The sequence below is a fragment of the Pristis pectinata genome, chromosome 5, assembly GCF_009764475.1.
Source record: "Pristis pectinata isolate sPriPec2 chromosome 5, sPriPec2.1.pri, whole genome shotgun sequence".
NCBI classification, from domain to species: domain Eukaryota; kingdom Metazoa; phylum Chordata; class Chondrichthyes; order Rhinopristiformes; family Pristidae; genus Pristis; species Pristis pectinata.
Genome location: NC_067409.1, coordinates 17,850,024 through 17,865,877, shown reverse-complemented (window position 1 = coordinate 17,865,877; position 15,854 = coordinate 17,850,024). Strand labels below are relative to the sequence as shown.

At 42.5% G+C, this 15,854-nt stretch overlaps 1 protein-coding gene across 2 annotated transcripts in view; it reads left to right on the top strand.

Moving 5' to 3' along the window:
* Window positions 1-2,292: 2,292 nt before the first annotated feature.
* Window positions 2,293-15,854, top strand: part of ptprn2 (protein tyrosine phosphatase receptor type N2) — a 771,544-nt gene continuing 757,982 nt past the window's right edge. For both annotated transcript variants that reach the window (XM_052016228.1, XM_052016227.1), the window contains exon 1: window positions 2,293-2,513. In XM_052016228.1, the coding sequence (XP_051872188.1) occupies window positions 2,432-2,513 (82 nt within the window). In that variant the 5' untranslated portion in view covers window positions 2,293-2,431. The remainder of the gene's footprint in view (window positions 2,514-15,854) is intronic.

Sequence of the window (15,854 nt, the reverse complement as noted above, 5' to 3'; positions counted from 1 at the left end):
CCTTTTCCTGTTCCTTATCTCCCAATTTTCTAAGCTAAAAGCACAAATATTGAATCTACAAAGTTTTTAAAAGCTATAACTAACCGTTCTGCAATGTTTTGACTGTTTCTGAGGATTTATCAACCTTGTCTCCAGTTATTTAAAGTGTTGACAGTTTCTTAAAAAAATTATTAAACCTGTCATGTTCCTCAAGTGATTACTTTTAGGTTCCTTGTATCACTTTATTTTGTGCATCACAGGCACAATGCTTAGGACAGAATGGAGTGTAGATTGGTCTATCAATGTTATTGGAACTGCAATCCTTTGGGAAAGTGAAATGCATCCATCAATATCCTTACTTGTGCTTTGTAGGCAATGGAAAGGCTTTGGGGAACCAGGTGATGTGTTACTCTGTGTAAAGTAACCACCCAGTGTTGAGGAGGATGATTTGATAATATTATTGAATGTTAAGGGAGGATAATTAGATTCTCTATTGCTGGAGCTGCTCATTTCCCAGCATAGGGAGCAGGTCTTCCTGGATTCAGACCTAGACAGCTTCATTTTTAAGGAATTGTGAATGGAACTGAATACTGCAATCATCAGTGAACATCCCCAATTCTAACCTCAGGGGGAAGATCATTTATTAAAAAGTTAAAAATGATTGAAACAAGACCACTGCCGTGAAGATGTCTTGAGACTGAGATGATTGACTTCCAACAGCTATACACATCTTTCTCTGCACTAGGTATGACCCCAAACAGTAGAAGGTCTTCCCCAGTTATCACCATTTAACATTTTATAAGGGCTTCTTGATATCATACTTGGTCAAATGCTGCGTTGATGTTAAGAGCAGCTACTTTCACTCAGTTACTGAAATTTACCTCTTCTATGTTTGGATCAACCTGAACTGGAAAAAGATTGAGATGCCTTGCTCCAATTATATGCAGTTCTCGTGAGAATATTATGTACAAGATTGATCTCTCTGCCCAAAGACATATACAGTTCAATGGAGGAAGTGCAATGATGGGAGATGATGGGATTGTTATATGATCAGAGATTAAGTAGACAAGCCTGGCCTCTAGAGTTCAGAAGAATGAGAGGTGATCTCATTAAAATGTACAAAATTCTGCATAATAAATGTGGAAGCATGTGAAAGAAAATGGTAGATTTTCATGTGTTAAGGCAATCCTTACAATCTATATAGCTACCCAGTTTTGTATCATCTGCAAACTTGAAATTACTACACTTATTCCCCTCATCCAATTGATTTAATATAGAACCTCAACACCAATTTTTAGCAACACCTCACTAGAGCCTCAACTGGAAAATAATTCAGACAAATGAACAAAATGCTGGAAGCATTCAGGGCAGCATCTTTGGAAAGAGAAACAGCTCTGTATTAGGTTGAAGACCCCTCATCAGATCATTTCCTCACAGATGCTGCCTGATCTGCTGAATGCTTCCAGCATTTCTGCTTTTGTTTCGTGCTTAGGCAGTTTTATGATTTTTCATTTACTGGAAAATTTGCTATGGAGTCCTTGCAGGTAAAGAATGGTGCCCCCGATGGAGCATTTTCATAATTTCACTGGAGTACCAGTCTAGACGTTTGGTGATTTACACGGAATCGTTAATGAGATGAAACTAGATTACAACAATTTCATATTTTTGTTATCACGAAATAAGTCTTAAAGCCATTCTGTTGTCAAGTTTGAAGGATTGAGAGTAGGGAATCACGTTAAACATAAATTGTCAATTAAAATAGTTTTAAATCGCCACAATCCTATTGGGATCATTAAGTAAACTGGGAAGAGAAAGTAGAGAGGAGCACAACACAGAACGGTGCTGCAAAGATGTAGGAAATTACAGTTCTCAGAAAATAAAGCCATTTTTCTTTATGTTGACCTTTGCTTTGACAGCGTCAATCTGAACAGTTGTGATCAATGGTTGTGCAATGCATGCAGCTTCTTCCTTTGGTTACCAGGCAGCTGCACCCGACGACACTTGATGTCACTGCTGGGGGACGGGCTGAGGGTGCCAGCTACACGGGTGGGGCGGGTCTTATCCAGCGGCGGTGATTGGCAGGCGGAAGGGCCTGCCCTGTCGCGGTGATTGGCAGGTGGCGGGGCCCGTCAGCGTGTGGTGATTGACACGCAGAGGGACTGAATCTTGACTGGCCCGGGAACGGTGATTGACAGGGGCTGCAGACGTCCGAACGCGGTGATTGACGCGCAGGGAGGCTGGTCCGTCCGCGGTGACGGAAGGCAGAGGGCGGCCCCGGGAGCGATGATTGACAGGCGGAGAGAGGGGCGGAGTGAAGCGTGTCGGCTTTGAAGCGGCTGATCACTGCGAGCAGCTGGAGAGCGCCGCTTCCCTTCACCCATCACACATCTTCTCCCCTCTCCCTTTCATCTCGCCCAGAATGGATTGCTAGTCAAAGTGCAATGGATGAAGAATGATGGAAGTGATCTACTCCATCCTCCTGGTCCTGTCGGCTCTCCACTCCCGTCTGATTGTGCGAGCGGACAAGAAATTCGGTAAGTTTGTTTTATAGCTTGTGGTGTTTGTTATATTTAAAATAAAGATACCCGCCCTGGACTGGTTGTCAGGTGAGGATCTTGTTCGATGCGGGTGCATCAGGTTGCGCATCCAAATCTCTTAACATGCGGCAGAAAGGCGGGCTGCAAAAAGAGAACCTGGCGCCGATCCTTCCACGAACCTGCCATGAATTTCCGTGGAGAATGAGCTGGGATTGTCATCTGTGCGTAGCGGACCTGCAGGTATATTGAGTCTGCCTTCAGACGGGCGGGAGCCCGCGGCTTGAGCGCAAGCACTGGTTTAAGTAGTCCAGCACTGGTAACCGTGTTAACTTTCACATCGATACCGTGCCCGGCTGGGAACCATTCCCACCCATCACGTCAGGTACTTCGCGGCTGGTTTTGCCCCCGTTGTCCTGTGCAGGCGGAATTACTCCATTGTTGTGATTGACTGTCCGCTGACCGTCCTCTGGGATCAGCTGTCCAGTAAGAAGAGAGCAGAAGTAGATTCGGCCCGTCGCGCTGCGCGGCCATTGAGTGATATCCTGCATGGTTCCCTTCATCCACTCCGCTTTCCCTCATAATCCCCACAGCACTTAATCCCCGTAGTTTCTGTCATTAATTTAAATTCAACCCTCTAAGTGAAGAAATGTTTCCTCGTATGATAATTTGCATGGATAGGGTGGGCCAACGGGCCTTTTTCTGTGCTCAAAAACTCCACGAGTATATATGCATCCAGAGGGCAAATCTCTTAATCTGAGGCTTTACACCCCTACCCCCCTTTTTTTTAGCTGGGTAAACATCCTTACAGCATGTAGATTGGGTCCAACTCTCCCCATGGAACCATTCCCACTTCCCCAAGCATTGTCCAGTTGTTGCACTTCCTTAGATACATATGGAAATACAAACTCGGAGCAGGAGGAGCCCACAGCTCTCCGCAGCCAGCTCTGCCGTTCTCTCAATCTACCTCGTCGTGCCCTTGCACTTTATTTGTCGACCTGCACGGCACTTTCTCTGTAATCTTAACACTATATTCTGCATTCTGTTTTAATGTACTTATATATGGAATGATGTGTCTGGATGGCATGCAAACAAAAGCTTTTCACTTTATCTTGGTACAAGTGACAATAGTAAACCAATTACCAATTACATTACAACAAGATAATGGTTTATCTGATTGTAACCTCAACACATTGTCATTGACCCCCAGGTAAATTTTCACTCCTCGTCTATTGAGAATTTCACTAATTCTGCATTAAAAATATTCAAATACCTTGCTTCCATTGCCTGTAGGGAAGAAAATTACAAAGACTCGCAAACAGCTGAAAAAAAACTTTGTTTCATCTCTTCCAGCCTGCCTCTACCTCCATCCTCCTCTCCCCCAAAATCTGGCACCACCTGCCCATCATCTCCCTCCTCAGCTGGTTCTACCTATCGCCTGCCAGCTGCTGCCTCACCCTTCCCCTTCACCTCTTTATACTGGCTATCTCCCCTCTACACTCTCAGTCCTGATGCAGGGTCTTGACCCAAAGCATCAACTATCCCTTTGCCTCCACAGATGCTGCCTGACCCACTGAGTTCCTCCAGCAGTTTGTTTTCTTGCTCATGATTCCATCTGCAGTCTCTTGTCTCAGTTTGTCTTACCTCCTTCTTAAATGGCTGACCCCTTATTTTTAAAGGAATTAAAACTGTACAAAGTATTCCAGATATGCCCTTACCAAAGCCCTATATCTTTCCATTGAGATACTTTAGTATTACATTGCAGCTGCTTTGTAATAAAGGCTAATATTTGCTTTCCTAATTGCTTGCTGTACCTGCATTTTGATTTTATGTTCTCTGTGTACTAGGACACACAGTCGCTCTGAATACCAAACACTTCTCAATCTATCACGGTTCTGCTGCCAATATTTCCAATCAAAGTTGATAACCTTTCTTTACTCCATCTGTCATGTTCTTGCACATTCAACTAACATATCAAGTGTCAGGCTGGCAGGATTTTACTTGGTGGGGAGCTGCAGGTGTGTTTGCTTGTATCCCAAGTACTCACTGGCTGCATGAATAGTTTGGCTGAGATGTGACATTTCAAAAATTGTTGATGACAGTAGGAATATGAGGAGGATATTCCATAGGGGATATCCAAGGGGATAATGAGTGGGAGAGGAAGTACAGTATGATCCACTTTGGTAGAAAAGATAGAAATGTCAAGTATTTTTTATAGGGTGAGAGAAGGGATAATGTTTTATGTTCAGAGGGACCTGGGCATCCTTGTACATAAGTCACTGAAAGCCATCATGCAGGTGTAGTAGGCGATTAGAAATGCAAATAGTTTGTTTTTGCAAGAGGATTTGAATGCAAGAGTAAGGATGAAAAAACAACAAGATGCTGGAGGAACTCAGCAGGCCAGGCAGCATCCGTGGAGAAAAGCAGGCGGTCAACGTTTCGGGTCAGGACCCTGCTTCAGGACTGAAGATAGGGAAAGGGGAAGCCCAATATATAGGAGGGAGAAACAGAGCAGTGATAGGTGGTCAAAAGAGGGGAGGCGGGGTGGGCATAGGGTGGTGATAGGTAGCTGTAGGTTAGAGATAGTGATAGGCAGGTGCGGGGGAGGAGGGGAGAGCAGATCCACCAGGAGATGGGTCAAAGGTATGGAGACAGGCGGCAGGAGGGAGGGGAGGAGAAAAAAAGAGAGAAAAAAATGACGAGGAGAAAAAAGAGAGTTAGGCTAGGAAAGGGAAGAAAAGATGAAGCGGGGGGGGGGGGGTGGTTGGTTTACTTAATGTGGGAGAATTCAATGTTCACCCTGTTAGGCTGTAAGGTCCCAAGACAGAAAATGAGGTGCTGTTCCTCCCGTTTGTGTTTGGACTTCTCCTGGCAGTGGAGGAGGCCGAGGACTGACATATCAGTGATGGAGTGTGGGGGGTGGGGTGGGGTGGGGTGGTGGTTGCAGTGACTGGCAATGGGGAGATGCAGATTACTGTTATGAAATGGTCACCTAAACGAACCCCACCACCAAGTATATCTTCCCCTCCCCCCAACCCTTTCAGCCTTTCGTAGGGACCGCTCTGTCCGCGACTCCCTAGTTCACTCCTCCCTCCCCATCCATCCTGCTGTCATCCTGGGGACTTTCCACTGCCCCCGCCATAGATGTAACACTTGACCCTACACCACCTCCATCACCTCCATCCAGGGACCCAAACAGTCCTTTCAGGTGAGTAAGTCCAAACCCCGCCACTTCTTCTTTTTCCCATTTCCTCGTCTATCTCTCTATTTTCTTCTTGTCAGTTTACTTTCTCTCTCCTTTTGCTCTCCTCCCCTCCCCCCATGGGGCACCTGCCTCCATACCTTTGACCCATCCCCTGATGGATCTGCTCTCCCCTCCTCCCCTGCATCTGCCTATCACTATCTCTTGTGCCCACCCCACCTCCCCTCTTTTGTCCACCTATCACTGCTCTGTTTCTCCCCCCTGTATTTTGGGCTTCCCCTTTTCCTATCTTCCATCCTGAAGAATGGTCCTGACCCGAAACATTGACTGTCTGCTTTTCCCCATAGATGCTGCCTGGCCTGCTGAGTTCGTCCAGCATCTTGCTTTTTTCATCCAGATTCCAGCATCTGCAGTACTTTGTCTCTCACAAGAGTAAGGATGTCTTACTACAGTTAAGTAGGGACTTGGTATGACCATACCTGGAGTAAACACAGTTTTGGTTTCACAGAGACACAAGACATTGCAGATGCTGGAATCTGGAGTAACAAACAATCTGCTGGAGGAACTCAGTAGGTCAGGCAGTATCTATGAAGGGAAAGACATTGTTGATGTTTTGGGTGGAAACATCGACAATTCCTTTCCTTCCTTACAGATGCTGCTCAAACCGCTGAGTTTCTCCAGCAGATTGTTTGTTGCTCTAAATTTTGGTTTCATTTCTTAAGAAATGATATGCATGTTTTAGAGGGAGTACAGCAAAGACTGGTCCCTAGGATGGCAGATCTGTCCTTTGAGGTGAGATTGAGTAGGGGTAGGCCTTTATTCTCTAGAGTTTATTAAATTGAGAAGTGACCTCATTGAAATATTAAAAATTCTTAAAGGGCCTGACTGGATTGATGATGATCCCCAGGCTAAAGAGTCTCAGACTATGGGACAGAATCAAACCAAGAGGCAGGTCATCTCGGACTGAGATAAGGAGAAATTTCCTCACTCATTGTGTGGCATCTTTGGAATTCTCTACATATGTAGGCTGTGGAGGCTTGGGTATTGATCGTAATCAGAATAGAGATCAGTAAATTTCTGGATAGTAAAGGGATCAAGGGATATGGGGAGTGTGAAGGTGTTGAGGTAGTAGATCAGCCCTGATCCTGTTGAATGGTGGAGCAGGCTTAAGGGGTCAAATGATCTATTACTGCTGCTATTTCTATGTTCTCATTTCCTTCACCGTCTTTTTGCACCCTCTTACTTTCTAACCTAGCTTTGCATCATAAGCAAAACAAGAAATAGTACATGCTGTCACAACATCTATGATTGTACGGAGCTGAGGTCCAAGCACACTGATCTTTGCACTAAACCACCGGTAACATCTGGCTGAGCTGAATATGATCTGTCTGCTCACACTCTCTGGTTTTAGTTTTGCACATTACTCTCAATCCCTTGAACCCTTACTTTGTGCAATAATATCTTGGATGTTACCTTATCAAATGCTTTTTGAAAATCCCATTGCACCTGCTGGTTCCGCACTATGTACTGTGTTAGTTACAACCTCAAACCTGATAATCATAGGCATGGTGACTATGGCAGGATTATTTTAGCTAGTGTATACCTAATAGTAACTAATTGTAAGAGTGGATGGAAGGAGTTTTCAACTTTGTCTCTTTTTTTTTTGTGATTTTCTACACTTTTTAATTGATTATGTAGCCACAGGACAGGAACTGAATAAGGTAGTATGCGTGCCTTCCGCCCTGTGCTCTTTTAAAAGTCCCATTGCATCCCTATCTTTTGGGGGTTGGAGAGAAATAATACCAAGATGATTGCAGCTTGTACTGCTTTGAAAGTACTGAGGACAATGTGTTCAGTTCCACTAGCAGTTTGGTATCAGCGTGCAGATGTGAATGAATATTTATTTGAAATGCTAATTTGCTTCACTGTAATGACTGAATAAACAGATCTGAACTCCAGTTGAGAGATGGATTTGGCGCTGAGAGGTTAGATGGAAAATGTGGTAGTCAAGATTACCAACAATTATTTCCAGGGAACAACTGAATCTCAGTGTTGTATTTAAGGCCTAAAATGAGTGAAACGTGCTTAGAAAAGACACAATCTTTTCACTAGTGAAGGTTTGTTCAAAAGGAGGTTTGTTAGCATAACTAAAAGCAAACACAAAATTCTGATGCTATTTTCGTGTAGTTGAGGCTCAAGAATTCTTGTGTTAATACTCTAAGGTGTTTGTATATCATTAAAGTCAATATCTATTTACCCTATAGTTTTTTTTAACCCTTGTTTTTAGAATTAATGAACTAAACATCAATTCAGAATTTAGTGTCTAATCTCTGCAACTGGATACATGACTTCTTCATCGGCAGACCTCACTCAGTGAGGATCGGTAACAACATCTCCTCTTCACTGACCATCAACGCAGGTGCACCTCAAGCCTTTGTGCTTATTCCCTTGCTCTACTGTCTATACACACCTGATTGTGTGGCTAAGCACATACCTGTATACAAATTCACGGATGACACTATTGTTGGATGAATCACAGGTGATAATGAGTCAGTTTACAGGAGCGAGATAGGACACCTGGTTGAATGGTGCCACAACAACCTCTTGCTCAATGTCAACAAAACTAAAGAGCTGATAGTTGACTTCAGGAAGGGGAAGGAGGGCGAACATGCACCAGTCTACATTGGGGGATCAGAGGTGGAAAGAGCTTTAAATTCCTGGGCATTAACATATTGGCTGACCTGACCTGGGCTCATAGACGCAATCACGAGGAAGGTGTGCTTGCGTCTTTGCTTTCTTAGGAGGTTAAGGAGGTTCAGCTTGTCACCGAATGCTCTGACAAACTTCTACAGATGTACTGTTAAGAGTATTCTGACTGGTTGCATCATGATCTGGTATGGCAATTCAAATGTGCAGGAACGTAGGAAGCTGCAGAGAAGTAGTGTACTTGGCCCAATACATAACGGGCACATCTCTCCCCACCATCGGTAGTATCTACAGGAGGCGCAGCCTCAAGAAGGCAACATCCATCATCAAAGACCCCCACCATTTTTGCCATGCCATCTCCTCTCAGCTATCATCAGGCAGAAGGTACAGAAGCCTGAAGTCCCACACCACCAGGTTCAAGAATGACTACTTCCTTTCAAGCATTTGTTTCTTAAACCAAACTGCACAACCCTAATCACTGCAGTTCAGCAACACTATGACACTTTGATCACTTTGTACTAAAATGGACTTTTCTTAATTCTAATTGTGTTATTTCTTGTAAAAATTGTGTATAATTTATGTTTAATTTATGTTTTTCTTATGCTGCTTATCTGATGCTATGTGTCTGTGATGCTGCTGCAAGTAAGGTTTTCAGTACACCTGTGCATGCACGTACTTGTGCAGATGACAATAAGCTCAACTTTGACTTTAATAGGATATTGCTATATCACAGAGGAAGTTAGGTGTTAAAAAGATAGCAAAACTTTTGACTGTGAAGGTTCGTTTGGAAATAATCTGAGCAAAAACAAGGAAAAGGAACCAAGAAGCATTTTGATGTGCCTCAGAAAACTCAAAACAGTGAAAGGAACAAATGACTTTGTGTCTCCAGATAACTTTGCAAATAGTTTCAAAGTGTGGAACTGTTCAAATATCAGGGAACTTGGATTAAAACAAAGAGGGGCAAAGAGCAATCTATCCAAAAAGGATCTATTTATTTTTTAGTGAAGAGAGCCCATGCTGTTTGCTCTTGAAGAAATCAAGCAGTTGCTTTGTCCCTGATAAAACAGAAAATGCTGAAAATCCTCAGCAGGTCAGGCACTTCTGCGAAAAGAGGAACAGTGTTGATGCTTCAGGTAGATGCCCTTCATATCATTCTGGGCTTTCTGATTCCATCTCCCCAGGACTCTGGCCACGCACTTAGTGCTCTGCTGAGGAATGACTTGTCTAACTTGATCATTGAAATGGTGTAATCCTCAGGATTTGAAGGATCCTGTGTGAAGTGTGAGATTGAAGTCTCTGACTCCGTATGGGCATCACTTTTGCATAATTTCTACTGAATGGTCTCTTGTGTAATTGCCAACAGTTTCTTGAGGCTTTTTAATAAGTTAAAATTTCCACCTCTGACACTTCAACTGTTCACAATTAAGCCATTCCCGGCAACTATACTACACTGAATGTGTAAGTCCTGTCTGTTGACCACCTATCCTGTAAATGCCACACATGATGTCATATTTTCTACTTTACAACTGATTGTAAGAAAACTGTCTGTCTCCCAACTTGTAGTATCCTTTCAAGGCTAACATCTTCAACACTGAAGCCCTGATAACATTCAGATTGCTTCGTTGGGCAAGCCACTTTGCTTCCATGCAACACAGCAGACTTGCAAAACCAATGCTCTATTTCGTACTCTGTCAAAGGAAGTGGCTACCGGTGTTCTATGTAATTTTTAGATGTACATAATTATCTGGTATGATCCCTACAGGTTGAGGTTGATCTTAACTTGCTGCAATGAACGTTAAAGTGTTCTCAGTATGGAATCCATATTCAATGCTTTGTTGGTGCTGACAGTTAGCTTACTGCCACTTTCACTGGGATCTACTACCTGATGCCAGTTCACGGGACAGATCCTGATTGGGGTTCCATTATGTATGGATGATCCTTGCATACCACTTCAGGTTAGTATCGGTTGACATGTGCCCTTTGCAACAAGTTTTGCTGTCAATGGAGCCAAGTTGGCCATAAAAAAAGGTAAGCTTTGAGTTATTTCAAGAGACCTCTACATCAGGTGTATTTGGCCTGCCCAGTACTGAGTTGCTCTAAGTTCTGTAAGAGAGCCTTTACTTGGTTCTCACTCTGTGGTTCCATTTAATTGGCCTGTGGTTTCTCTACCTCCAGTTGCTGGCCACCTGTCCTGGGTTTCCATACTTCCATACAATATCGAAGGAGACCATTTTGGCCCATCAAATCTGTGCCAGCTCACAGCACAATTCTGTGCCCCCGCTAATTTCCTTTGTAACCTAATCTTCTCACAAGAATTAGAGTCTGGGTAAGGCCTGAATAAAGGGCTGTAGTTTTAGCATGGCACCTGTCCAGTCAGGGATAAGGACAGGAATCACTCCTCCTTACAAAAGAAGTGGAGATCTTGAAGTCTCCATTCATATTACTCAAATGTTATGTTTTCTTACAACATAGAAAAACAATGTAGCCTACTGAGTCTACACTGGCTCTCAGAGCACTCCTTTCAGGCCCATTCCCCCGCTTATCACCCTCTCAATAATTCTCCTTGCATGCCCTTCAGCCCCCCTCTGATTCCCCCCTCACCCACCTAGACACTTGGGGCAATTTACAGAATGTGCAAACTCAACACAGTCAGGATTGAACCCAGGTCGCTGAAACTGAGAAACAGTAGCACCAGCTGAAAGGTTGCTGCACCGCCCATGCTGCTTGAGACAGTGTCAGTTGAGACTGAGATTGCTAAGATTTCTGACAGGTATGGGTTACAGGCTGTAGGTGTTAAGATGCAGATCAGCTGTGATCTAACTACATAGCTGAAATGCCTTCTGTCCCCAAAGCAACCGTTTTTCTTGTACTGGCTATGGTTATGTTTTTGTATCCCTCTGTTTCCTTCTGGAAATGCCCATCTCTCTGTGATTGCTGCAATATTTCTGACTGACATATAATGCATTTCTCATTCAATGTGAATTGGAATTAGTTTATTTTTGTCACATGTACTGAGGTATAATAAAAACTTGTCTTGCGTACTGTTCATACAGATTGGTGAGAGTCCATAAGATGTACTCTTGACCTCACAATCTACCTCGTTATGATCTTGCACCTTATTGTCTACCTACACTGCACTTTCTCTGTAGATGTTACACTTTATTCTGCATTCTGTATTGTTTTACCTTGTACTACCTCAATGCACTGTGTAATGAATTGATCTGTATGAATGGTAAGCAAAACAAGTTTTTCACTGTACCTCGGTACTTGTGACAATAATAAACCAATTCCAACTCCAATTCAAGTTGAATGAGAAATGCATTATATGTCAGTCAGAAACATTGCAGCAATCGCAGAGAGAAGGGCATTTCCAGAAGGAAATAGATGAATAGAGCTTCAGGTTTCCAGGAGTGAAGATCACCAATAATTGTCCTGGTCCAACCACGTAGATGTCATGACCAACCATGTAGATGCCATGGCCAGCACGTCTACTTCCTCAGGAGGCTAAAGAAATTTGGCTTGTCCCCTTTGACCCTCAGCAATTTTTGTCGATGAAAGCATCCTATCTGGATGCATCACGGGTTGGTATGGCAACTACTCTGCCCAGGAACTGCAGAGAGTTGTGGACACAGCTCAGCACAACATGGAAACCAGCCTCCTCTCCATGGACTCTGTCTACACTTCTCACTGCCAAGGTAAAGCAGCCAAAATAATCAAAGACCCCACCCACCCCGGTCATTCTCTCTTCTCCCTCCTCCCATCGAGCAGAAGATACAAAAGCCTGAAAGCATGTACCACCAGGCTCAAGGACAGCTTCTATCCTGCTGTTATAAGACTATTGAACTGTCCCCAGTACGATAAGATGGACTCTTGACCTCACAATGTACCTTGTTATGGCCTTGCACCTTATTGTCTGCATTTACTGCACTTTCTCTGTAACTGTAACACTTTATTCTGCATTCTGTTATTGTTTTCCCTGGTACTACCTCAATGCACTGATGTGAAAAAATGATCTGTATGGATGGCATGCAAAACAAAGATTTTCACTGTACCTTGGTACATGTGACAACAATAAATCAATTTACCAGTCTGCATTGTAAATATTCATTTCATAATGTTTGTCGCATAGAAATGAATTTTAATAAATTACAAACTAGCCCCATTGCTGAACCTTTTCCAGCATATTTTTAAGTACCCTTGAGGTCAAACTGCTTAAATGTAATCAACCCTGACACCCAGTTCTTGTAGTTCAAAAGTCTTGCATTTTTGATTACAGAGGCTTTCAATGTCTTGCATTCATGACTACAGAGGCTGATAATGAGTAATCTATTTACTGAACACATTATTGGATATTATATGGTTATTGACAAGAGTAACAGGAATTACTGATAGATTTCGAAGAGCATCTTTCTCTTCTGTACATTGAGGATTGTTTACCTCACAAAACAATGCTCATTGACTGCTTTCGTGAGAAGATGAGTAAGTGGGGGCCAGGGGAGGGAAACACTTCCAGAGAAATTTGTCAGCAAACACTATATCAATACTAATTCCTTCCTTTCAGTTGTTTTTCCATCTCATCCCAACCTTATTATTAGTTTGGTTGCAAATGCTCCTGACACTGTTGAAGCCATTTGGCAAAGGGTACAGCAGTAGTTCATCAATCCGGATGTGACATGATTTCATTATGGTTGCTGGCTTCACATTTTCTTCTTGGTTATTCATTTTTTTTGACTCCAGCATTTATTGCTTTTGAGAAGATGGAGGAGAGCTGCCACCTTGAACTGCTGCTCCCTTGGTGCTGTGTTGTTTTTGACCGACATTTGATGGATAGGGTGTTCCAGGATTTAGAACCAGCAATGATGAAGGAAGGGCAATGTATTTGCAAGTCAGGGTGACGTGTGACTTGGAGGGGATCCTGCAGATGGCGGTATTCCCAAGTACCTGAAGTCCCTGTTTTGTTCATCCAAGCCCAAAGATGTTAAGCCTTGCATCATTTGTATCCTCTTTTTAGAGTTATAGAGTTGTACAGCATGGAAGCGGGCTCACTGAATCCATGTCGACCATCAAGCACCCATTTACATTAATCTCACTTTATTCTCCCTGCATATCCCCCACTCTTCTCAAATTCTACCATTCATCCACACACACTAGGGACAATTTACAGTGTCCAATTAACCTAGCAACCTGCACATTTTTGGAGCAACTATCAGTCTGCTAGAGGAACTCTGGTTCGAGTATTGAATGGCTTCCTAGTATGATAAGACGGACCCTTGACCTCACAATCTACCTTGTTATGGCTTGCACCTTATGGTCTGCCTGCACTGCACTTTCTCTGTAACTGTAACACTTTATCCTGCATTCTGTTATTGTTTTCCCTTGTACTACCTCAATGCACTGTTGTAATGAAATGATTTGCATGGATGGTATGCAAAACAAAGTTTTTCACTGTACATCGGTACACGTGACAATAATAAACCGATTTACCAATTTCACCTGTCAGAGGAAAGGAATTGTTGACATTTCGGGTCAAAACCCTGCATCAGAAGTCCACATCTCCACTGCACATTCTTGAGATGTGAGTAGAAACCAAAGCACCCAGAAGAAACACATAGTCGCTGGGAGAATGTGCAAACTCCACACAGACAGCTCCTGAGGTCAGGATTGAACCTGAGGCAGCAACTCTGTTAGCTGTGCCACAGTGATACCTAAATACCTTGGCAATGACAACACATTGAAGATATTCTGAGGTTGCAACAATACCATCTAAGTGCAGGTTCTATCTTCTTGCTATTATTATGACTCTCAGCAGCAATTCTTCTGAGAAATAGGTGAATGTGTTGAAATAGATGGAATTCTCAGGAAATTATGAATCATCTTGGTTTATTTAAACAATGTTGGAGGAGGTTCAGATTGTGCATTATGTATTGTTGAAAAGCTGACCTGTGATTCTCGATGCACGTAAAGTCACAGGGGCCCTGCTTTTATTTTACCTATCACTTTTTCTTTGTCCAGTCCTTTGAGTGATGATTGTAATGATGTTTTGCATAACAAATGCCAAATTGTAGTCAGGATTTAATCTTTTTTAAAAAAAAGTGACAAAAACAGTGATCAAAGGCAAAGTTCTGTAACCTTTCTCCTTCAATTCAGGAAAGTCTTGGGTGCGCCCTGGGATAAATTTAGCGCAATATGAAAGGGCTTTACTTGCTAAATATACGGTTTGTTGTTTAGGTTATTGGCTACATACATGAGTCTCATTTTACATTCATGTTTACAGATTAGTTTAACTGGAGAACCAAGTATAAATACAGGTGTTGGGAGTTAAAGGTGCACGTTAGAGCTGCTACTTGTGATATGGATTCTGATCCCACATTGAAGTTACACTTATTTCACTGATGCAAAAAGGAACAAGCATATTTTTGAACTGTTCGAATAAAGTTCAAAGAACATAGTTTGACCACTTCCTGGCATTTTCCTGTATGACCCATTAAAAGTGTTTAAAAAAGAAAAATTTGTTTCACATATAACCTTGACATGCAATGGGAATGGCAGCAGCAACTTAACGATAAATATACACATGGCAAGGAATTATAACAGCAGGAACTTCAGCAACCTGTTCGGGTGCTGATACTCTAATATTGTCTAAAGATCTATAGAGCCAATGGATAGAAAGTCACTTCAGGGGAACAAGTTACCTAGCACACCCTCACTGATTCATGCCATTGTAATGTGACATTATTAGTAATGATAGCCAGTAGATACTGATCAGAATATTTTTATCTTCAGGCACAATGGAATGACCAAATTATAATGTAAACACAAGCTGTACTTTGGTGAGGTGGCATGATTATAGAGCTCCAGCAAGATGGTATTTGCCTCATCTTTTTCGCATGATACATTAGCCTACTTTAAAGAGGAGCTTCAGTTTACACTTTTGTCTGTGTTTATGTAAAATTCTAAGCAAATGAAGTAAATCTGAGTACCCAAGTGCCATGTTGTTTATTAGCAAATGCTATTATTCATCTTGGCAATTTTTCGCAAGGTAGTGTACTGTGCTGTAATGTTCTATGTAGTTTTAGAGTTAATTGTAACTGTTAATCTAGTAGAAAATTACTCTGGTAGACCTCTGATTCAGCAAGCTGGTTATTGGTTTCAATATATTCACTGATATAAAGTTCCTATTTGGGATGTTAATGAACCAATAGCATTGACTGAGGTATGTGCTTGTAGGGAAAAAAAATATTCATTTGTTTCAGATGTTACCCTTGAGGGTCTGACAGAAGAAAGGATCATTGGAGAAAGGTGGGTAAGTCTGCAAAAGAGGAACAATTTTTGAGGTGATGGATCATGACAGTGGTTTTGAAACATCAAATCTTGTGCTTTCGTGTTGACTGATGGCTAGGTGTTGGCTGTGATACTGGGAATTTTCCATTCAC